General features: G+C 34.7%; 1 protein-coding gene across 5 annotated transcripts in view; it reads right to left on the reverse strand.

Annotated features, from left to right (window-relative positions):
• The window catches only part of Hasp (Hig-anchoring scaffold protein), an 819,228-nt gene that overhangs the window by 82,738 nt on the left and 710,045 nt on the right, over positions 1–26,445 (reverse strand). For all 5 annotated transcript variants that reach the window (XM_081743356.1, XM_081743348.1, XM_081743332.1 and 2 more), the window contains 2 exons: positions 12,322–12,522; positions 934–1,107 (listed from right to left, as the gene is read on the reverse strand). In XM_081743356.1, the coding sequence (XP_081599482.1) occupies positions 934–1,107; positions 12,322–12,522 (375 nt within the window). The remainder of the gene's footprint in view (positions 1–933; positions 1,108–12,321; positions 12,523–26,445) is intronic.

Here is a 26,445-nt window from a genome sequence, read left to right on the forward strand (position 1 = left end):
AACCGGAAGTGGTTCGAATTTATTACTACTTCCGGCATAAATACTGATATTCATACAGCAAAAATGATAAGAATATCGAGATGTGATTTTCTGCAAATGATTCAGCTTCCCAAGAATGATTCAGCTTCACCTTCTTCATTAGCCCTCTAATCAACCCGGTTGATTCAAATTAACTGTTTTTGGCTTTAACTTTTATCTTCATAGAACGAAAGCAGTCATGCATAGCGTGTAATGGCTTTCTGATATGGATTCAGTGTCCGAGGAACAGACTCTACCTTTGATCTTATTAATCTATTGCAATCAGTAGTACTACTTCAAGTTTGAGCATTGAATGCCCGTGGCTTGGAAGTCTACTGTAGTTTCACACTGTGAAACGAAACTCACTTATTTATATTATTTTTTCTTCATTATTTTCTTCAACATTAAATTTTGACGTTTAGATTCAAATCCCTGTTACTTAGATAATTCTATCTTTATGAAACTTCAACAAACAACTGATGAAATATGAACAATTGAATATAAATATAATAGGACATAGTTCTTATATAATGCATCGCGAACAGATGAAGAATAAGCGCATTACAATGTATAGTATATTGGATCGTTAAAGAAAGCCTTAAGAAAAAAATTAAATTATTACTTCGTTTAAATGGTATATTGTATTGGACAAAGTATGAACATAGCGAAAGAGTAATGGATAATGATCGGTAGGATGCAATAGGTGAATACAAAAATAAGTACTTGGTTAAATAGAGAGGAAATAAGAAAATATGACAAAGATTGTGATGGGAAAAGAAACAATATGAAAATAATAATAAAAAACTTCTATTTATAAATAATTTGCCAGTGATGTAATTTGAGGATGATATAATGAAAGACTTGATCACTCTCCATTTCTGTGAATCGTAGCAGTAAGCAGCGCAAACAACTTACCTTCTTGACAGTAAGGAACTTCACTAGTCCAGTTACCAAATCGACATTCCGTAATGTTATTCCCACGAAGAATATAACCATCCTTGCACTTAAATCTGGCTCGCATGCCGTGATCAGTTTTTGGAGCTATTACCATGCCATTTCGCGGAGGTTTCGGCAGTTTCTTGCACCGAGCTGAAATCAATAATAATTAAAAACAAAATTGAATTAATAGCACAGTGAAATACATTTTGAATATCTAATTAACAATTAATTAATAAAACTAGTTTGAAATACATTTCACGAAGTGAATATTGCGTCAACGAAGCTTCTTTACGGAAATAAAGTGTCGAACAACACTGCATATGAATTCCTAACACTGTTCAGTTTGAATACTTTATTGGGATCACGCAGTGAGACTTATAAGATTGTGTTCTTAGTCTCACAACCTGTCCGTTCGTTACTCCACACGATAGCTGTTCAACGGATGCAGTTTTTTTTTTTTTTGCAATAGATAGCTAGAGCGAGTATGTCGGACCAGTTTGCTAATAGAGTAAATCCGTTAACAGATGGCGGTGGTTATCTATAACCTATATTTCATTATTGTAAGCTATTTTTCACAGTAAATAGCCAGAGCGATTATCTCGACCGTCAGTTAACGGATTAACAGATAATGGGAACTTTAACGGACTACTTTTAGCCCATATGCCATATTTGAAAGCAAATTTTTAAATTCTGTTTTTGTAACAGATAGCTAGGGAGATGATTTCTATCGAGTTTGTCAACGGATTCAATCCATTAATTGATTAACGGATAACAACAACTTTAACGGTTTTTATCTATAGCCCATGCCCCATAGATGTAAGTGAATCTTTATTCTGTTTATTGCAACAGATATCTAGAGCGATTATCTCGTCCGAGTACGTTAATGGCGTCTATCCTTTAACGGATAACGGCGATTTTACCGGTTTCTATCTATAGCTCATGTCCCATACATGTAAGCGAATTTTTGAATTCTGTTCTTTGCAGTTGAGAGCTTGAACGATTATCTGGGCTGAGTTCATTAATGGAGTCAATCATTTAATATCTCAACGAGTAACGGTAACTAACGGTGCCTATACATATCCCATACATGGAAATAATTCGCGTGATCAACTCTACTCTTTTTAGCAGAGTTTAAATCAAAATTTGTTAACATTTTCATTTATCAACTAAAACTTTATGGGAAAATTCCTTCTGGAGACATCATTACTCGACAAAGGAACTCCTTTTTAAGTAATCAAACACTATTTTCTTTAATTGAATTGTTGGCCTAAAATCTGATTCAGTAGGATCCTGGAATTTTGAGATTATTGTATTGCAATATTCATACTCTTCTATTTCTTGTTGATTATAACCCTGTTAAGAATAGTACTTAGAATATAGGAAATATCACAATTTGGTCGAAAGTCATTTCAAATGAAAACATATTCATTTACATAATTACGATAAATTGGAAAAGATTTTCAACTAAAATATTTTCTTCTGTTTTCCTCCGAATTCAATCGTAATATATATCGGAGATATTGCTTTCATGAGAGAGGTCCTGACGGATATTATAGTGAAGTCCATTGTTTTGGGGGTCCCTGAGATGAATAGTGAGACTCCAAACGTCATTCAAGTCTAACTTTAGCCTCATTGTCATGCAGGGAAGGATATCATGCCTAAATTAGCAATATTAGCATCGAATACGTAGTTTTTCGGATCACTAAGCTGATAGGTGACAGTCTCGATAATATTTAAACTCCGGCTTAGGCAAAAAGGAACAACGCCAAAAGCGTTTCTCTTCGTCATATATATATATATATATATATATATATATATATATATATATATATATATATATATATATATATATATATATATATATATATATATATATATACCGGGTGCACCATTTATAATGTCCCACCTTTATAACAGAGGAACTAAGAGAGTGAGAGAAGCGAAACTTTGCACAAAGCAACTACAAGAAGGGGGACATCTATCCATGTATTGGGTAACATCACTAGGTGAACAGTGTTGCCAACCCAATATAAAGTTATGATTTTTTAAATGGAATGACCTAAATTTAATACCATAATTCGAATCAGCAATGAAAACTAAGACGAAAGAGATGACACTCGCAGATCAGTGTTGCATACTTTTTGAGAAATATTGTAAAACATATGTCAAATTTAAACGCCTTTAACACACACAAGGAATGAAGTAGTAACTATTTGTGCACATTAAATGAAATACTGGAAAGAACTCTTTAAAATGACTTCAAGTTTAGAAGGATCAGTTAAACAGTGTTGCCACAACAGGAGAGAGAAAAAATGAGTTTGGAAATAGTGCAATAACTTCGAAAAAGTCCCTAGTATAGTATGGGTTTAAATGCATAGAGGAAATCAGTATGTCATAAGGAGCATTGTCGCGTTTATTTGAGATCGATAAGTCAAGTACTTACTAAGATATTCGGTACTCTGTAAAACCTGAGAATTTTGTGCTGTACAAGATGGTAACGCTGTTTCAAAATTCCCTTTTTTCCCTCTGCCTTGGAGAAATAATAAAGTACTAATCTGTGACACAAGTTATATTCTGTGACATGCTGAATTAAATCAAAATATTTAAAATAAGGAAATAGAATATTTTTTCTGTTTCATGAATTTTGTAATGTGTTATAAATAATTGTTTCTTGATCATCATAAACATATATTTCTTTAATTTAATTTCTTTCTCCTGAATATAAGTTGGAAAAGACAATAAAACGTAGATATTAATAGTTGTAAAATTTGAATAGAAAATATATAGGCTAAGTTCTGTTAAATGGTAGCAAAATTTTTCAGATCATCCAATATTTATACGTACTGACCAATTTTAGGGGACCATACACAACTTATTTTGTATTTCATTCACTACGAAATTAACTACAAATAATGTATAAATTGTTTTTAAGTAGTGAGTTGCATTTATGGATTCATAGGTGCCGACTCCCTTATGAGGACCCAAACGGTACGAGTAAAAGTACAGCAAGTAGAAATATGCCATAAAAGCTATAATGGAACAAACACCAAACAACCCCTGTTAGATGTCCATTAAAAACAGGAAATGTATCTGATCGGAAACGGAGAACCAGGTGGGTCCATGAACGATTGAATCCGTAGTGAGTTGACGAGTAAACGAATAGAGTGTAAAAAAAAAAAATCAAATCTATGCTGGATGGCCACAAAAAACAAGGAAGTATTTAACCAAGTCAGGGCTGGGCCAAAGTAGTGGAAAATCAAGGTATCTATAGGGACCAGGCGCGTTAGCAAAGGTGGGTATGGTTGTAAATAAAATAGTGTAAACATACTGTGTAAAGAATATTCCATAGTTCTTCTGCAAATTATATACGACATCGTATTCCTTAGCGCAGCGTAACTTTCTGTATAACGTCCCACGTTTATGCCATTTAGGCTAAGGGAGACAATGATTAAGGCAAATGACTGATGATAGAAGAATTAATGGGATGAGAAGAGAGTACCCGACAACCCCATGGACATGATGTTATCCACCGCAAACTTACTGGGTCGGAAATCGTATCAGGGACCCCACGCACCAGAGGTAAGTGCTCTACCACTGAGCAACCGTGCCCTCGCAGTTTAACTTTAAGAAGGCTTAACCACAGTATTTTCCTATTATAATTCAATCAAAATCTTTTGTTTTTTGTACGATGGTTCACAATAATTGAATACAGATTTATGATATACTGCAAAATATGTCTGAAAAGCGATTATTCTCGGAAAAATACCACTAGAAACTATAATTTCATCTATTTGAACTGAACGAAGTTGCAAACTCACACGGGCTTTTGTCCGTATGGAGGAGGCATTTCAGCGACAGTGTATATGCGCATGATGATAAGCGTTCCTATATCAACATCGAAACTCTATGTGGAAAGAATTCAACTGAAATTACAATGTCTTGCGGGAGGTTTGTCGAAATAGTGTAGTGGATCATAGCACTGTATTTCGGTGCTCAGCTCGTTTCCGTGAAGGTCGTGTAATCATTGCGGACACCTCAAGATGTGAACGACCATCAACTGCAACAGACTACACTCCTGAGATTATTGTGAATGACATTTTGAGAGAGGGTCGACGAAAATATGTAAGAAAATTGCATATGAGACCAAAATATCTGTCACTTCACTTTACAAAATTATTACTGAAAAGCTGAAAATGAAGACGAGATGGGTTCCGCATGATCTGAGTAAAGAGCAGAAAGCATGTTGCAAAAGAATCGCAGAAAAATTGCTTCAACGTTATCAAACAGAAGGAGATCAGCTTTTCAAACGACTGTTGCAATTGATGAAACCTGGCTACGAGAGTTTGAACCAGAACTGAAGTTTCAGTCGTCACATTAAAACAGTTCAGACTCTTCACGCCCGAAGAAATTCTGCTAGCAACAATCAAACGGTTTACTCACGATGATCTTTGCGTATGATACGAATGGAGATATGGCTACAATAAAGTGACATAGGGGACATCTATACCAGGCGTATATTACAAGCTGTTTCTGCAAAATGTTTTGCATCCGAAAAGTATTGAAAGAAATCCTGACATTCTTGCAGCTGGTGTATTCTGAACGATAATGCAAGGCCGCATACTGCTCTACAAGTAAGAGTGACACTTAACAAGTATGGATGGGAAATACTTTCTTTCCCAATATAGTCCTGATTTGAGCCCACCGGACTTTGAATTGTTTCCCAAATTAAAAGAACCACTCTGTGGAAAACGTTTTGATTCGATTGATGAAGCTTTCATTGAGGTGACCCGAGTGATCAGACACCTCAACAATGAAGGTGCCCTATCCAGAATACAGAATTTGCCAAATGTTGAGAAGTTGTCATAAACAAGTATGAAGATTGTATTGAACGCCGGTAAAGATATTTTGTACAATAAATTATTAGTTTGCATAACATCTTTCAGTGTGCAGAACTTTCGAAGTGACTGTCGTACAATATATTGCAAAAAATTTTCCGAACAGTTGCTAGGACATAATGTTGTACGTAGCGGTACATCTAAATACTAATTGCACACATTAGAAGCTATTGCTACCATAACAAATAACAGTCTATGTGCCACGCTAAATAACAGTATATGAGTCTAATTTTGTAATAATGTTCGCAAAATTTGCGAATCGCAAACGAACGCAGAAACGATGCAATAATTATTATTATTGCATACCGATAATCGAAAAAAAGTCATATTTTAAATTTCGTTAACACAATTCACTGCAGAATGATGCCGTATAAAACATTTTAAGACATTCAGTAATTACGACCTAGCAATTGTGTATGTAAGAGAAAACTTGAACCAATGATTTTTGTGATATTAATGCAAAATTCACAAATTTTTACGTTTGCTGCAATATCATAGAAGGAGTTTACTAAATGTATACTAAACTAAGCTAACCAAAGTCAACCTACGTATCCTAACTCATATTTTATGTTCAAGGACAAAAAGAATTAGAAAAAAACACCTAAGTAAAATTTTAGTGAATCCCATCAGCACTATATTTCAAACGTATCACGCATTGTTGTGCGTGAGCCAGTGTACAGTACATTACGTCAGTCTTACTAGTACTTGCATTTTGGTCAATTTATTTACCTTTGAATTTATAGTAAATATGGTGCTTTATTACTTGGGGCGCAACAAATTTTGAAAGATTTACAGGTAAAAGTCCGTATTTTGCATGAAAAGACATAAACAACAATTTTCTGCAAGCGATAGAGTTAAATACAAAGTAATACACCTGTATTTTATGTTTACAAGTGTAGATTACTATAGTTCGCGTCCCTCGAATTGGCGTGTGGCATCAGCCAAGAAGATAGTAGTGCGCTGTTACTATACCTTTAGGGAGGAAGCTATTCATTCGTAATTGTCCACAAATACGAACAAAATTAATTATGAATGATTTGATTCATCCCTGACGGTTTAGTAACAGTGCACTGTGAGTTTATTGGTTGATGCCACACGCCAATTCGGGTGGCGCGGAGTATAGTGTAAAATTCTTACGAGTACTTTACTAGTGATAAAATAAGTGAGTGCATATAAATGATGGTTGCATTAGAAACTATTTTCCACCGGTGCTGTATTTGTGCACAGTGTACATAAGTTGTATTTTATGTTTACAAGTGGAACGCTACAAGTATGAAACCGTGACAAGTATTATTGAAACTCATATCATTACAAAAATCCACTCATTTCACTATCCTTATTTTTGCATATAGCAACCTTCGCTGACGCACCTGCTCCCTTCGGACTCACCCCCTCTCTAGAAATGCCCTTCAGTTTTGCCCTGCCGTGACTCGGTTAGATAGCATTCTTGCTTTTTAGTGGCCTACTAGCAAAGGTTGTTTCTTGTTTTTTGCATTGCAGTTTTTATGCATACATCCGGACGCCGTATTTACACGCAAATCCTAGAAGAATTTTAATTTTTCAACAATTGATTATGATGGTCCCCTTGAAATTTAACTAGTCCATTTGACATGTTTCCATGTCGACCAGCGCAAATCATTTAGTAAACAATAATAAGGAATTTGTAAAGAATTGTAATTTTTGAACAAATATTTCGAGTTGTACGGCAAAAGTAAAGCTGCAAGAGAAATCTTCCTAAAAATGTACTTAAAACATTATGTCGAGCTTCACATGAAAGGCAGTAGCGCGTTTCAAACTTATTCGATGATTTGTAACTATACATTCAATAAATGAGCTGACAAATACAAAAGATAACGTGCAGTTTGAAAAGTTGGCGGCAAAGTAGAAATTTAAAAAATAGACGAATTTTATGGTACATATAATTAGGTATTTCCAGAAAACAATGCCTATTTCATTGGTGCATATAGGCTACAACTCATACAGCTAACCTTTGTAGCAATTTATAATATGGTAGCAAAATAATAATAAATAAAAAAAATGTCAGTTAGGGCCAATGAATTTAAAATTTTAAGTTCCTAAGTGAGAGTTCATCTGTACAAAGTATACCACACAAAGAAATTTGTTTCGTGACCTGATGGGTAATACCAAAGACTTGGGGAACTATTCCGATATGGGTTACGTCAACGCAAAGCAATATTTAACATTTTGTTAGTGATCATCGGCATAGCAGTTATAATGACTTCTTGCATTTCTTGTATGAACAATGTCTTGAACAATGCTTCCGAATGATCCTCTTAGACGTGCAAACGAAGAAAGTGAATAATTATCTTGATTACACCACTTGGCTACACCCAACAGCTACAATACAGCCAAAGAAATTGTGCTCACAAATCATCCTTTGTATTGCTTCAATTGGAACACTCTTACTTTTTTCATTCATTCGTGTTTAAAAAAGAAATAATAACAAGTCGGTAATATTTACAGATAATATTGAATTGTTTCGATATTACTCCCCTAAAGATGCACGAGAATAAGTATATTCACTGCACGAAATAGCTATAGGTAGGTCTCGTAAACGTATTTCTACCATCCTGTTAAAATTTGAATTGATATTACTAACTCAAGAACAATTTATATTCACTTTACGTTTAATTAGTCCCTTCAAGGACTCAAATGGGTTTCATTTCATTGTATGTCCATTGGTTAATGTTTTATTTCATTTTAATCATTTCTTCACGATTTCTCCAACGCTGAGGGAAAAAAGGGAATTTTGAAACAGCGTTACCATCTTGTACAGCACAAAATTCTCAGGTTTTACAGAGTACCGAATATCTTGGTAAGTACTTTACTTATCGATCTCAAATAAACGTGACAATGCTCCTTATGACATACTGATTTCCTCTATGCATTTAAACCTATACTATACTAGGGACTTTTTTCAAGTTATTGCACTATTTCCAAACTCATTTTTTCTCTCTTCTGTTGTGGCAACACTGTTTAACTGATCCTTCTAAACTTGAAGTCATTTTAAAGAGTTCTTTCCAGTATTTCATTTAATGTGCACAAATAGTTACTACTTCATTCCTTGTGTGTTAAAGGCGTTTAAATTTGACATATGTTTTACAATATTTCTCAAAAAGTATGCAACACTGATCTGCGAGTGTCATCTCTTTCGTCTTAGTTTTCATTGCTGATTCGAATTATGGTATTAAATTTAGGTCATTCCATTTAAAAAATCATAACTTTATATTGGGTTGGCAACACTGTTCACCTAGTGATGTTACCCAATACATGGATAGATGTCCCCCTTCTTATAGTTGCTTTGTGCAAAGTTTCGCTTCTCTCACTCTCTTAGTTCCTCTGTTATAAAGGTGGGACATTATAAATGGTGCACCCGGTATATATATATATATATATATATATATATATATATATATATATATATATATATATATATATATATATATATATATATATATATATATATATATATATTCGTTCATTTCTTTCCTTCCAAATATGATAAAACCTTATCCTTCCTGTGCGATGAGTGCCTATTTCAATTAGTCGTACAGTGTCAAAAGGTACAACATTTTTCGGTCAAATTTATTATTTGTTGTTGTTGCACTCGAGCATTCAGATCGCTGTACACTATAGGTTCGAATCATGCTTAATTAAAAGCTATGATTGCTTACATTTAACAATTTTATTTTATTTGTTTAAATTTGATTTCGACGGCCAACCACTCCAAATTCAATTGTATATTTTTCATGAAGACATTTAAGGTCGTTGTTATACACAACATTCGTACCGATAATGACGTCTATTAGCGTTAGACAGGCAAACAATAGCGCACGTAGCGATATCTATTAACGTGACTGTTTGCGTTAAGAATTAGGGTGATACACTGAGATGTTTGCCGTTTGTATAAGGAATTCTGATTGTACCCATTGCTTTAATACAACCAATATTACAAAACTCTTGTGCAATGTTGTATAACATTCCAGGATAACGTGATCCACAGACTGGCATGTTTTCCTTTTATAATTAATATTGTGGCAACATGGTAAAAATGTATCACATTTTTCCCTCAAGATCAAACATAGAAATGCTTTATACGAGATGAGATCATCACCAAAAGGGTGGAAAACACTCGACAATTGCCCTTGAGCCTCAAAACGTGGAAATGTCAGCAGCAGCCGCCCCCGCAAGTCTTCCTTTGATTTACGTGGTGTTAATTACTGCACATGCGTGTTTTAAACAAAAGGAACTGAGTCTTTTCCGCGGCTTTAAATTGCAAGCTCAACTAATTAGGGATTTCTTTAGCGTGAGGATTATTAGAAGCTACCCACTTACTTTATAAATATCTCGCTTCTTTTCAAAACATTTTCATCCCTTTAATTTTAAATTCTTTTCTTCAGTTATATTTTAAAGATATTTCCATCGAAAGAAAATCTTTTAAACACAAGAGAATAAAAAGATTTTTGCATCGTGAAACTGAATGCGATTAAACAACTGACAACATACCGTAATTCCAAAATAAACGTAATTTTAATATTAGAATTCGTTTGAGACGTGGTTACATTGAACAGCGATCGTGTACTTATTAAAATTTAGAAGTACATGTTACTCAACAACATACTAATTAAAGTAAGAAGCGCCCTTCAAAACATCTAATTGTGATGACTAGTCGTGTATTGAAACTCAGAACAGCTTAGGCTTGTATTGAGGCGTGACTGTTAAATTTCTCGTACAACAGACTACTAGGCATCTTTCCCCTGACTACCGTTTGCCATTCTCCTTATTTTAAAATTCTATTAATACAAGTTAAAATTCTAGTATACGTTCACTGAAATTCCAGTTACATGGACTAATAACTTGTGGAAGCAATCCGGATATACAGATATTCGGATAATTAAGTCAATCGCCAAAAAAAGTTGTTGCGAAGTAAAAAAAATCGCTTCTAAAATACAAATGATTTTTTCGGATTTCCTTAGAAAATGAGAATAAAAAAAATACATGTGCTCTGTAATTGGTGAAATACTGACTTAGAATTATCGAAATGAAGTTTTCAAATATTACATTTAAAGATAAATTTTAATTTTGATTTATATAAGAATTTCAATAAAATTATATTTTTATTTTTACGAACGATACGTAGTTCATAATTTAGTATCTTTTTAAAAATGTATTTTTATAGCCTGATATCGATCCGTATATTTCTGGTGATCCGGATGACTGGAGTTCGGATGAGTTTTAAACGTAACATATCAAGCATAATAAATTTATTAAACATTAAAAGAATCTGTAATTTGCTGATTTAATTGTTCCACTTACTAAAGCCCACATAAAATACATATTTGGGATCTAACGTTGAACCCTTCACTTGACACTCATTACAAAAATTTCCACCTACATTTTATACTGTGGCGTTTAACCTATATGTGAAAACGAAGGCGGTTGTTTTCAAGCCCAATATACACTAATCTTCCGCAACAAACAACTTTCGTGAATGATTGTGTTCACAGTTATCCTAGAAAAATGCACTGTTCTGCTAGTTGAAGACATATTGTTCAACGATATTCTAAGGTCAGGCATTCTAATCGGTGAATATTCACGAGAACAAGTGCATAGTTATTTAACAAGCGTCAAGGATTACACGCGTAGTTGACATGCATTTTCACGAGACAGGATTCACATTTTGGCTTGAACTCTCATAGTTTTCACTAATGTATTTATGTTCTAATTTGAATAATTTCACATTTAAATATTTTAACAATACAGTGACACTTTGGAATCCGAACTTAATCCTTTCCAGAATCCCATTCGACATCCAAATTGTTCGAGTTCAAAGACAGTTTTTTGTTCCTTTAAAATAATAGAAACTAGATGAATCTGTTCCTGGCTCCCACGAACTGAATTTTTAAAAATGATTTTAACAGTAAATGCACTAAACTTTAAGGTAAAATATTAAGGGTAAAATTATTTAAGATAAATTAAGGTAAAACAGGCACAAAAACATAGAATCAGCAGCAAAAATCACACGAGATGATGTAATTTCAGCTTCCATCGACAAGCTGAACGAGAAGGTGCATGGATGGCCTGAGCGCTGTGGAAGCGTGCACACAAAATCACACGAATTACGTTTCGGCTTCAAATTTAAGGGCAAATTTTGCTCGAATTTTTCATTCGGATTCCAAATTATTCGAATTGATGGAGGGTCGGATTCCAGAGGGAATATTGTATATGAATATTTTTTTGAACATCATAATTTGAATGTGCAAACAAAATAATTTTTTCGAACAATTCGAATAAACAACTTACTACCAAAAAGAGAGACAGTTTATAGTAATAAATACCCGATCAATAAATAACCTACTTGATTAACAAGCAACATTTTTCGAACTGTTATTCGAATCATGACAATTACTATACGAATTTTAATAGTATTAATTTATCCCTAACTTACCAGGTTCACACCGTGGAATGTGAGTCCATGTTCCATTGTTGCAAGTAACAGGGGTATTGTTGTAGGAAATCTCATAGCGAGGTTCACATTCAACACCCAGCGTATCTCCATGTTGAACTTTCTCACCATGCGATATATAAAGACCGCTGATATTATGATATCTCACCCTCCCTTGTTGAATGACAGGCACGACGCACGGAGCTGAAATATAATTGATAAAGAAATAAACAGCAAGAAAAGGATATTATTAACACACTTCCCTTTTACTATAGTTTCATACGTGGAAACCTAAACACAGAAATTTACAGTAAAATTTATACTTAAAAATCATAAAATACTTAAAGATGCCCAATTCCGCTGAACATTATAATACATAATGTAAAATATTGAGAACGAAAAATATACAATATTCAATTAGCATTATAACAACAATAAAAATCTGTGTATACTGATGTTGAAAATATAAATTACAAAACGCAGTTTTTTGTGCAAGTTAAACTTCCTTTTTCCTTCAAGCATGCTCAATGGGAAAAGTAAGTGATGAATCCAACAGAACAAGAGAATTAATGTACTGGGAGAAAATTGAACTTATTACTATTACAATCTAAATGAAAGTTTGATGTCCTGGAATAAAGAAATGTTATCACAAATTATTATTCAAGGGTTATATTTCATTGTCCTTAAAATCTATAAGCCTTAAGAAATTCTATAACGTAGTTAAGTATTTACCAAACATAATAGATCTAAACTCCTATCATGTAATTTGTATAAGCTAATCTCCCTTGAAATCGCAAATTTGCCAGTATAACAACTACGTCACAAAGCTAGTCATAAAAGTATATTTTATTTACAAAACTAAGCGAATCAGTTTTTAAAACTAGTAAAAAAAAGAAAAAAAAGCCAATTTTAGCTATAAATCTTACTGAACCTGAAAATGTGTTATTTTCCAACGTTCTTTGACAGTATCATAAATAGCATTATCAAGTTTTATAAACAATATGAATGCCAATGTTTTGAATTAGAATTTAAATTAATTATTCCAAATTTGGGTACGAAATCACGTATTTTATGAAAGTATGTTTCTAATATTTCTAATTCTACTATCCACGATAGATCATTATCAAATAGCATCTACGAACTGGAAGAAATTACGAAAATACATTAAAAACATATTTAGTGAGATACTTTAAATATGGTTGATTAATTCATCAGATGAAATATATGTTTTGCAGCAATTACCGAAATTCGGTCAAACTCCATGAAAATGGATGAAAGATAGAAGAGCAAATTGCAGCATTATTTATGCACCACAAAGCAGAATGAGCACATAATTTATTTAATGTTTCAGTTTCCAATTTTTAATTCAATTTTGAAATGCTGACAATCTTACCAAATTAACACAGAAGTAGAAATAGCTACATCTAGAAAAACAAAACATCTGCTTTCCAAGTTTCTGCTACAGAAAAAAAGTCAGAAACGTAATTGATTATAAATCATAGTAATAAAAGATAACATTATTTATTAAATTTAAATACAAAAATAATTTATTCCTTCAAACATTCGTATGCTGTATGGATGCTCAAGTTAATTTCTGGATTTTTCCACAGTCTCATGGGTGCAGAGGTTGCTTTCGTTGCGTAGGATTGCAGATTCAAACCTTGCTGGGAATAACCTATATAAACTTAAGTAAATAAAAGATTAATGTGCAACTTTTTTATTAGTCGCTTTAAACCAGTGGTTCTCAACCTTTTCGAGTCTAGCGTAGTGAATATGATTGTCCTGAGCGCCCCCCCCCCCCCCGTTACGTTAACTCAATCCACTCATGCACAAGGCCGAACGTAAGACTTGAACCAGAAAAAGGTCTCAGTTCTTGTGGAAGAAAAATTTGTAACATAATTTGTCTTACACTAGCCATCTTTCCGCTTTTAATCATCATTCACTTGCTTTAATCATCCGGCTCCCTTAGCCTAAAGGGCATAATCATCGGATGTTAAACTAGATTTTATTTTCATTTGCTTACATTTATATATATTTCATATAATATATATTTCACATTTATATAATATATATATATATTTCAAACATACACTTTCCCTCCTTACTTTCCAGAAGAAAGAAATCAATAAGCGTTTCTTCATAAATGCAACCTAAATGCGTATTATAATCAACCTAATATCATTATTACTCTTTGTAAAAAAGAGTCTAAACTTTTGATAAATTGTAAAATGCATGATGACTTTCGTCCAATAATAAGAAAAAACTAAATACGAGGCAATGAAATTTCAAACATCCTATAAATAGTCTATCGCCTCCCCCCAATTGTCCCTGTGGCCCCGCGTAGCGTAGTCGCTAACGCCCTCGCCTTCGGTGCGAGCGGTCCCGGGTTCGATTCCCGGTGGGCACTTGGTCGAAAAGGTGTAAAACGCTTTTTTCAGGCCAGCTACCTCGAATGAGGTTTTCCTCATTCACACCAGGCAAATGTCGGAGTGGTACTTAACTTATAGGTCCCAGGCCACTTCCTTCCTTCCCCAATCCTTTCTTCCTTCCCTTTCCCCGGATTGTGTGTTCGCCAAGGAACGTCATCCCTCAAAACGTGAAGGGCTAAATGGCCTTAGATGCCAAAAGCCAAGAAATCTAAATCGTAAATCCCAATCGTCCCTATTTGTTCCAGCGCAAACAAGAACACTCCCTGGAAGATATTAGCTCCTACGTTAAGAACGACTGAAACCATCAATGCTAAATCACACACTTTTGGTCTAATATATCATTCCTTTGTTTGCAAAGTGTCGTACCTAAAAAAAAAAAAAAAAAAAAAGTTAAGACCAACCCGAATTTTCCTTTAGGAGCTCTTTAATTCTCTTTAACAGCCATATCTAAATTCTTATACAGGGTGTTTCAAAACAACACCGACAACGTTTGGGAGGTGATTCCTGAAAAAGATAAAACGAAAAATATAGACCAACCTCGGTGCACAAATGCTTCCTTTCGGAGTTATAGGCTGTCGAAAATATATATAAAAAATGAACTTTAAAGATTCATACCTCCAAAACTATATGACCTATCGCAGTCGGATCAAGACTTCACTTAAGAACTAATATGTGCGCTATCGAAAAATACATGTTTCAGAATCATGCTATACTCACACAACAATTTTTATAGAGGGAGTTGGCTACGGACATATAATCTGAAGTACTTACCAACTACCTCTATAAAAATTGTTTCGGAAGTACCACACGATTATGAAACTTAGATATTTGGATAAGACACATACTAGTTCCTAAATAAAGTCTTGACCCGACTACGCTAGATCCCAAAGATTTGGAGATATGGGCCTTTAAAGTTCACTTTTTCATGTTTCCGGCAGCCTATAAGTCCGAAAGGAAACATTTGTGCACCCAGGTTGGTCTATACTTTTTGTCTCGTCATGGTGTCAGGAATCATCTACCAATCGTTGTCGGTGTTGTTTTGAAACATCCAGTATATAACTGTGGAATAATCAGTTAGATGTTCGTCGTATTTCAATTGTAGAGAATTAAATTTCTTTCGAACTGCCGTAACTGAGGATACGTTAGTTTGCAAGAGAAATTAAGGTGTTTCTATTGTTCACGCACAGTCGTGTCTCAAAAGACTTTTTTTTTGTGTATATATATGTGTGTGTGTTCACCTTAATGTGTAATTTGTTTTAATATGTTGTTTAAGAAAGTCTCAAATATTTATGTGCGTTCACAACTGGTCCCTGTGATCAAGCTGGCTCGTAGAAAGCAGCCTTTTGAGGTAGTGGAACTACAGCATACTGATTTCGTCAACTTCAAGCAGTTCTCCAAAGAACTTAAAATTCTACAAATTCTAGAATCAGAGGGAAGTAATGCAAAAGACGTAAACTGGAAGAACACGGGGAGCAGCGGTGGCTCAGTGGTAAAGCATTCACCTCTGGAGCATAGGATCCTTGCTTCGATCCCAGCTCGCGCCAAGTGAATTTTGTGGTGGACAAACACCGTGTGCTTAAATTTTCTCGGGGTTCTCCTGTTTCTTCCTACTTTCTTCACTCCACCATTTCATTCATTTCTCATCATTACCGTCTCTTTTAGCCTTGCCGGCACAACGCGGGACGCAAAACTGAAAAATTTCATTTCATTTCATTTTGGAAGAACATGATGGAAATAAGAGTTTTGAAGAGATCACCGACAACCAGCGATGCAACTAGGCTAGTTATCGCCGGGGCCAAGAACTCGCCTTAGGCTCGGTTCAGACGTGCAGAAAAGTCTGTTGCGGGCCCGCAACAGACTCGCAGCAGCCTCGTGCACGCGTCACAGATCAACTAGTTCAGACGAGCAGAAAAGTCTGCTGTGGGCCCATCTGAATACATCAACTTAGATGTACACAAGTGGACAAATTTACAGTTTTCCAACTTAAATTTGGCATTATTCTTATATTGTAAGAACTATGCACAGTAACGTAACTCATTCTTAAAACTAACATTTTTTTTTTTGCAAAGTGATATATCTCAAATAACATATTTTTTATGACTTAATATAACAATATTATATAATTTGAACATATGGTATTATCGAATGTACTTTCGGCTACATTGTGCCAAAAATTGGTAAATATTTATTGGTAAACACTAGCCTAACAGGAAAGTGAAATAGGTGCAAAATTTCAAATCGCTCTCCTGAAAAATGAGAAAAATTGAGATAAGACAGTTTGCAAACAAAGGGACGATATGTATTAATACAACCAGAAGCATTAAGCATATACAGTATTAGGGAGGCTTTTACAACACAAAGTTAGCTGAATCAAACTGGATGGTGCGTGTACGTGGAGGGGAAGCAGGATTATAAACAAAGAAGTTATGTGCGTCCATATCTATTGGAAAGTTTTCCGGAACACTGATTTCTAATGCTCGATTATGTATACATTTATACTTTAAAACATTCTCGAATGAAGAAAGGAAAATGTGTACGTCTGAAGAAAACTGGAATGAAAAATTCAAAATATAATAGGTGGAAAAAACAACAGAAAGCTATCTAATATTTTAATTTCTAAAGATTTCTTATCTTTAGGACAATCCTATGTAATTTATTGTATAGTTAGTAAGTGATAGAATATGCTCCACTTCTAGATAATCCATATAAGCTATGTGGATTAATTGGTTATTTCGTCAAATTAGTACGTTTAAGTTTTAACAACATTCGCTTTCGGTATGTTTAATAAAATGAGGCTTACATTTCTCTGTTAGCAGGGTTGAACTGCGCGGGCCATTTAAGTGATTTGGTACTTGGCTACGAGCCAAAAAAAAAAAAAAAAAAAAAAAAAAATAGTTGCTAGAAGTCGGATTCGTAGGAAGTCATTTCTCAATTTGTTGGGTTTAGAAAATTGAAAACTGATATTTTGTGGCGCAATCGGACTAGATTACATTTCTAAGTGGCTTTTATTCACCATTTAATATATATCAGATGTTCTAAAAATGGCGCCCACGGATTACAAAGCACTACTCTACAAGTCAAAATAAAGCGAATTGCACTATGTGGCAACGTTGCAGATAAAGCACAGACAAGACCCACCAATTACATCAGACCCGACTCAAACAATTACATCGATTCTTTCCAGATGGAAGTTAAAATCGATAGACGTTGGGCACTATCTCCACTTATTAGCGTAACAACCGATGTATCCGCTTGACAATTCGTAGAACAACAATAATGGTTCCAAGTTAATCTGCAACGTTGCCACATACTGAAATTTTGATTCCTCATAGCGGCTGAAGGAGGTCCCGGAGGGTATACCATTATATAACATTTTCACTTTCATTTGAACTGAAAAATGGTGCTGTTGTCTGACGGCATCATTTTTAGAACACCCGATATATATAATTTTTTCCAGGAACCTTGGGTTTTTACTGTTTTTCAAAAGGTAGTTTTAAAATATTTTCTTTTGAATGAAGAAAACTCATATTAATAAAACTTTTTCTTTATTATTAAAAAAAAAAAGTATTTCGAATAACGAAAATAAATACCTTTATTGAAGAAGTAGATATTTAACTGGAACGAACACAGGTTTTACGATGTCAATCAAGGCTTACCCTTTGCTGAACGCTCGGGTCACCTCGGGGTCTCGATACAACTGACGCGATCATTCTTTGTCATCCAACTTAAAAGCTGATAACGGTTGGTGAAGCTCCATAAGTGGTCGATGACCGTTGGAGATTGGCTAATCTCGCAATAGCCCATCAGATTTATTTTCCTCAGATACAACACAATTATTGTATAAAACATGAGCTATCGGATACAAAAAAGGCACTCTATATACATGTTTATTAAGGTAATAAAGTATTGATAAGTTATCATATAAGATGACGAGCTGACTATTCTGTGACATTAGAATTGCTATGGCTGTCGCTGTCATTGATAAAAATAAGGAACATCTGGTTCCAACAAAAGAAAAACAAAGGCGGCCCATCATTATTGGTGGCTGCTATTGTGTGCGGTGTAGCATGAACAATATAGTAGTTGATAGGCGGGTTGAAGTTCATATGGATCAGCTTTGGAATTAGTAGTAGCCTAATTTCTTTCAGATGAGAAGATACTGTATATCTGTAAGTATGACAAATCTAGCATCCACTCGGGACTATGAAACACACTTAGTGCTCTGAATTAAATCCCCCAAATTGGACATTTTATAAATATTATCATTGTCAACTATCATTATATTATCGAACCGGAGATTAATTATTCATTATAATATAGATTCATATCGATGTCCTTTTAATGGATAGAGTACAAGAATTGCTTTCCAAGCTTTCAGTATTGTGATCGCTAGTTAAACAGTGTCAGTAAAGCCTCTCTTCTATGTAGTTTTTGCGATAAAAAAAGAAAAAAAAAACGCTTTTAGTAGTTGCCAATACTCAAGTGATCGGAATAGCCTTCTCTCTCACTTACTCATTTTTTTTTATTAATTCTGTTGTTTCAACAAGAAGAAAATGCATAATTATGAATATATTGTAAATTTTCATAAGTGTCCCGATTTCTTTCGTTTGAAAATATGGGACTTTACTCATGTCACGCATTATAGAAATAAAGGATTTTGTAGCTGCTATTCTGAAATAAATTCTCATGGACGAGGTTGTTCGGCCCATCATTGCTATTGCTTTAATTTTAGTAATAATTTCGTAAGAACATTGAAGAATATTGTCACTCAGAAAACCAAATTTTACAGCGCATAGCATTGATTTCTAATAACTCAAATAACTTTCAGCTTATGTAAATTACCTTGTAATTTCTGAAGTTCTCATTTGAATTTTCTGGTAGAAAAGAAATGGAAAAAGTAAGACTGGCTTTAGCACAACGCTTACAAGACTTTTCCAGTTAATGGTACCCTTAATGTGTAAGGATTTTCCCTCGGATTGTTTCAAAGACAACCCAGAGGCACAAACGCTATTAAAATTCGAATATCGAATGTCGTATCTCTAACATAGTTTCTAGGAACCATTGCCGTAGACTAAATTAGTCAGACAAAGGGATTTTTGTAAAGCATTGTACGTTCACCTATTAAACTATTTTTGAGTTCACTCTGTGTGTCTCACCAGATATACGAGGACGAGTCAAAAATTATCTACACTTTTGTCAACTTTTCTTACAGTGCGCACTTTGCCTTCTGTCCTCGCATATTTTATTGTTATGCTGTTGCGGTAATGCTGTGAAAGTGTGATCTTAATTCTTCCATTTTTCTTCCTTCTATTGCAGATATATTATGGCTGATCCATTAGAAGTTTGCACCAAGGATGAACAACGAGAAGTGATCTGATTCCTTTGGTGGGAGGGTGTCAAAGGGTCAGACATTCATCGCAGACTATCATCGCAATATGGGAGAAGTGCACTAGCACGTAAAACTGTATTTTTATGGCTCGAGAAGTTTAAAAGTGGTCGAATAAGTGTAATGCATGAAGAGGAAGAAGGACGGCCATCAACCTCCACTACAGATGACAACATATAGCAAGCTCGAGAGGTAGGCGAATCACTATCGATGAGGTAGCAGCTGGCTTGAACATCAGCCATGGCTTTGCCCATCAAATCATCCACAACGAGCTCGGTTTTCATAAAGTCTGTGCACGGTGGGTACCAAGAAAGCTTACTGCAGAACACAAGCTCACTCGTGTTAGGGTCTGTCAACGCTCACTCACTCGCTTCAACAACGAAGGTGATGCATTTTTAAGCAGAATAGTCACCGAATAGACCACTCAGGAATGCTTTGAGTGGTCGCCGATTTGCCTCAGATTTAGACGAGTAAAATGCGGTGCAAAAGTGGCTTCAGGACCAACCGAAAACCTTTTATTTGGAAGGAATACGTAAGCTCGTTGATCGTTGGGCCAAGTGCGTTGATAAGGAGGGAGATTACGCAGAAAAATGATGTGCATTGTATAACCCTAGCTTCATGTAAATAAACTGTAGAATGAAAAGTGTAGATATTTTTTTGACTTGCTTTCATATATATTAGTAAGTTATCGAAACAAATTAAGCTGCCAATGGTATCCAGATTTCATTTTTAAATATAAAGAACATATTCATTATTATATTCTTTTCATGATTACTATATATACACAATGATCTGGGAATGGAACGCTTCAAGTAGTCTCCAAGCTTACCCATAGAACATAAGTCTGCAACATACTCGTTCCGGGAAGTTGCTCATTCTTAAAATGCTGTAAAATTTATCTAGAACAAGTAGTAGCGTCATGTGTACACTACGTAAAGAGTTCATTTTTTACGGTGTGATATTTGCTTAATCACTATTGAAACCGGAAGTGGTAGTACCACTTCTGACTTTAGTAGAGAAATCAGAGTAGAGATGGAATATATTCTTGTGGCATTCAAACAACTGCAGAAAACCGCTTCTCGCTATCTGCAATCGTTTTAAATCTACAATAATGGAAAAAGTAAGATTGGCTTTAGCACAACGATTCCAATTAACTTTTTCAATTAATGGTGCCCTTAATTTACTTTAATTGTGCCTTTAAATCTAATGATCAACTTTAAAACCGTATTCTATTATCATTTTTGCTGTATATAAAGCAATATTAAAACTAAAAGTCGTAATTGGTTTCTACATGTTCCAGTTTTAGTAGAGATTTATGGAAATGAAATGGCACGTTTAATCGATTCCAGGAAACAGTTTCTCTATATATATCTATTACTATTTTTATAGTATAGCGATCAACGACATTGATACGGTATACTTCTGCCAATACTAATTTTAGTAGATATATTAGAGTAGAGCTGGATTATTTTCTTGGGACGGTTAATTATTACGGTTTTTATTCTTTGGCGAGGAACGTTAAAAACATTAAAACTGGAAGTGATTAATCTCTGCCATTTCTAGTTTTAATAAAAAGATTCGAGTGGAGATGCAATGTATTCTTGGGATACTTAATTAGTTGCAGAAAACCACTTCTCATTATCTGTTACCATTTTCCCTCCATAACGATCAACGTTAAACTATTAGTGATTGATTTCTGTCACTTCCAGTTTTAGCAGACAGATTACAATCGAGATAGAATAAGTTATTAGAATACTTAATTGATTACAGAACACAGCTTTTTAAAAAATTATATATTACAGTTATTATTCTATGGAGATCAATGTTAAAACTGGAAGTGGTTGATTTATGGCACTTCCGGTTTTAACAGAGGGTTAAGAGAGACTGTTCCTCGCTATCTTTTATCGTTTTTGGTCTCTTCATATCAAGATGTAGTGCATTTCAACCACTTCCGGTTTAGTAGACAGTTAGGGATGGAGACGTAATGTATTTTTGGGAGCTTAATTGATTACAGGAAACCACACCTATCTATTACCACTTTAGTTCTACTACGATCAATGTTAAAGCCGGAAATGCTTAATTTCTACCATTTCTGGTTTGAGTATCGGGTCGAAAATCGAACTCGATTCCTAACACTTGACCATCTATATTCTGACCAAATTTGGTGATTATTGATCCAATAGTTCTCGAGTTTTTTCGTCTCGCGAATGGCCAGAATAAATATACAATTATAAAGGAGTTTTGGTCAACCAAACTCCTTAAAAATTAAATGCGTACTTTCTCTTTCAGCCATATTCTCAAAACCATTTGTAAAGAGCATCACACGATCATTGAGAGAGACGGACTGAAGTTCTTATACCTGTATTCATTTGCTGATTCGTTTACTATTTCTAACTCAAGGAAAAAAAAAAACAGAAGATGTCCAAATTTTACGCAGTAATGGCGAATTTACGAGGAGCGTACTGAAAGTCGTGAGCAACATATTTAATGTTTTCACGACCGAAACCAAGTATAACATCTCAATCTACAGATCTTTTTTTCTTTCTTTACGGATGTTGATGCTGTTTATTACTAGCACGTGACCACAGGCAGGATTTTCAAATTGCCGGACATCGATGTTTCATTTCGATAGCGTGCTGTGATTGAATTCCTTGTTAAAGAGGACCAATCTGCTTCTGAAATTCACCGCAGACTGCAGCATAACTATGAAGATGTGTGCATGGGTGCTAGCAGTGTTAGGAGATGGGTGAAACATTTTAAGGATGGAAGCACGAGTATCAAAGATGAGCCTCTCAGTGAGCACCCCCGAACTTCCTCCGCGGAACTCAACAAGGTTAGGGTTGATGAGCTGATTAGGGGAGATGTGAAAAAAATCACTGCATAACTTGGTGTTGGACATAGTTCGGTGCAAGAAATGATTCACAGCTTAGGTTATCGGAAAGTTTGGACCCGTTGGGTCCCATGTTTATTAACCAAGGACCACAAATGTCAGAGACTAACTGTTGCCCAAACCTTTCTTCAGAGATTTCGACATGAAAGTGATGACGTTTTGACGAGTATTGTGACTGGAGATGAAAGCTGGTTCCATCATTATGAACCTGAAAAAAAAAAAAACGACAGAGTATGGAATGGCACCACTTGAATTCGCCACCGAAGAAGAAAGCGAAGACAATACAATCGGCAGGGAAAGTTATGAAGAACATCATCTTCTATGATACACAGGGTTGCATTCTAGTTGACTTTCTTGAGCCTGGACAAACCATAAATTCTGCCTGTTACATTCAGACACTTTTGAAGCTCCGTCGTGCCTTGCGTGATAAACGTCCTGGAAAGATAATCCTTTAACAGGATAATTCGCATACTGCATGTGCCACTAAAAAGCAGATCAGGAGATTTAGGTGAAAAACACTTCCACATTCTCCCTCCAGCCCCGACATGGCACCCTCCGACTACCATCTTTTCAGTTTTGTGAAGGAACAGATGCGAGGCCGTCGCTACGAGACACCGGAGGATGTTCGGTAAGCAGTGCGTTAGTGTCTACGGGCAGTTGGAACGGAATTCTATCGCAAGGGTGTTTTCAAACTTGCAAAACGATGGGGAAAATGAGTGAAAAAAAAGAAAAAAAAAAAAAAAACGGAGAATGTGGAAAAGTGAAAGAAGGGTCTGTAGATTGAGACGGTATATTTGGTTTCACATACAAATAAAGACGTTACTATAATTAAGTGGCAGATGAATTGACGTTTGGTTGAATCAATAAGAGCGCAACAGTTATTGCTAAACGCCCCATGTGAGAAACTGGCTTTTGGTTAGCAAATATTCTGATTTGTTGAAAAAATTTTCATGTTTTAGAAACATATAGAGTGAAACCTGTCTATGATGGTAACCATCGATTCCGTTGAAAAGTTATCAACTTAGAGAAAATACGTGTATTAAGAAGGAATAATTATTACAGATTGAAACATACACATTTCTAATGCAATATCTAACGTGCGTATGAGTTTATGTGTTAAATAATATATAAATATGAGAGGGCATGGATGGTTATTGCCTCCCTAAGTTTGATATACATGTGCTAATTGAAAATATGAAACTACTTATATAGGTGGGGAATCTTGTCTCTCCTTCCCAAGCAAAATACGAAATGACAATGCTGCGTGAAAATAAATACAGACTAGATCGTTACTTCGGGGAAGAACCGGACATATCCATGCCGTATCACCCCTAGGAGAGTGCAATTACTTGTGTCATAAATAAGCATACTCGCATGGAACTTACTTACATAAAACAATCTGACATTAGCGTCTTTGTAGCAACTTATGACTTATGTCTTTAATTCAGGTCCTTATCAGTCTCGCCCTTACTTTTTCAAAATAATTCAGAAATAGAAGAATAATATTATTTCATTATGTAATTTATTAGAGAACACGAAATACTACTTGGTAGACTGAACCAGGTTTTTGAGATGGTCTTCGTTCTAGCTTAGTTCCTCATCTAAAGGCAATGAAATAATGTCTTAATGAATTGAATTAATGACTTGGTTCTACAAGCTTAAAATATGCTTCTTTAATTACACTTATGCACAGTTGTCCTTGCTGTTTAATTTGAACACGATTAACGTGAGTATTAATAGTCCATACAACCGTTAATTACTACTTTTTATTATTTTTTTAAAGTATTGCCAACATTATGAAAGAAAAGACAAAACGTAATATGTTAACTTCCAGGTTGTGCTTCCTTTCCTAGTGCGAAATTGACAGAATTTGTGTTCAGTGAGCACAATGCACAGAATACTAGCCACCGAATATGTTAGTCTTGATTTCATTGAGTTTTCTCTTACATAAAATGAATCTTCATCTTTGATACGCAATTTTCATCTATTTGCAATTTATAACTAAAGACTAAACATATGACATAATGCAATATTTTGTTTTCATGGTAGATGATGGTTCTTTTGTAATGAAAAATCAGTTACTGTTTGATACAATATAGCACCATCGCAATGGTTTTGTGCGCTCATGCTATATGTTTTACATCACGAGCGAACACAGGCTCTTGTTTGTGCGCTCCCGGCCTACAGACCCTACCAACCCTTTGTCATGAATTCCCAAATAGTTGCTTTCACGACAAGTGTGCTATCGTATGTTTTTCTTCTACATGTAGATATGAATTTGTAATAACCTTGCAATTTGAGAAAATGAATTATTATTTTATTTTATTTTATTTTATTATTATTTTTTTTAGACTGCAACACTAATTCGATCATTATTTCTTATACATTTTCGCAAGTTTCTCGGAAGTAAAATACTTTGAACACATAATGAAAATAAAAAGCACTCATAGCATAATAAATCTAGATGAAGAAGAATGCGTTTATTGCCAAATAGGAATAACATTGCTTTAATGAAGCCAGTACCATGATATATACATAGGTAGCAAAGTACGCTAATGAAGGTAGCAAAGTAATAAATAATGATTATCTTATGAGAAAGTTGAGATTTTATAGAAATTACGCTAATTTAGGCAGTTGGTTAACTTAGAGAGGTAAGGGTAGTCAGCTATGTTGCTCATTACACTTAAAAGAGACGTACGGGGATTGAGCAGACATGACTTAAGCTAGGATTTACAAACGAAGGCTGGCATCTATTGCCTACTCTGCGAAATGAAACATAAATTTTAAAAATAGAAGGTGACATACAAAAAGTACGTTGGGTACACCAAAGAATCGTGCCCTTCTTGATTGGAATTGTGCACTTTCTGTGATCATAGTTGATGTCAAAATGTAACATTTGAGCCGAAGATCCATTTCAAAATTCGTGTAGAACACCAAAATGGCGGCCACGAGCTATGGTATTGACTTTTTAAAGTAGCTATTGCTTCAATATTACTCATCCGAATTTAATGATTAGTACCACATTCTCTTAACAATAAAACAGTCTTTCAACTGCATAATCGCGCATGTCCTTATAACGTATGAGAAAAGGGGTTTAGTGAAATCAGGAAATTTCTCAGGAAAAATACTTTTTTTGAAATTTGGAGACCCCTAGAGCGACCCTGGGTAAGAGTACGCAAATCACATTGAACCCTGAAAACTACATTTATTTATTGTCAATGTTTTTGCTAAAAATGATTTTAATATTTTAAATACAGTGACATGGGGAAAATATTTCCAAATCTTATTTGAAATTAGAATATATATATATATATATATATATATATACCAATAGGAGACTTTACGAACTAAAATTCCTTGAGCGAGTACAATCCATCGAAATTTTGTGATTCGTACGCCATTCTCTTGAGAATGATGCAATC

Source organism: Thermobia domestica, chromosome 2, assembly GCF_964235325.1.
Source record: "Thermobia domestica chromosome 2, izTheDome1.hap1.1, whole genome shotgun sequence".
NCBI classification, from domain to species: domain Eukaryota; kingdom Metazoa; phylum Arthropoda; class Insecta; order Zygentoma; family Lepismatidae; genus Thermobia; species Thermobia domestica.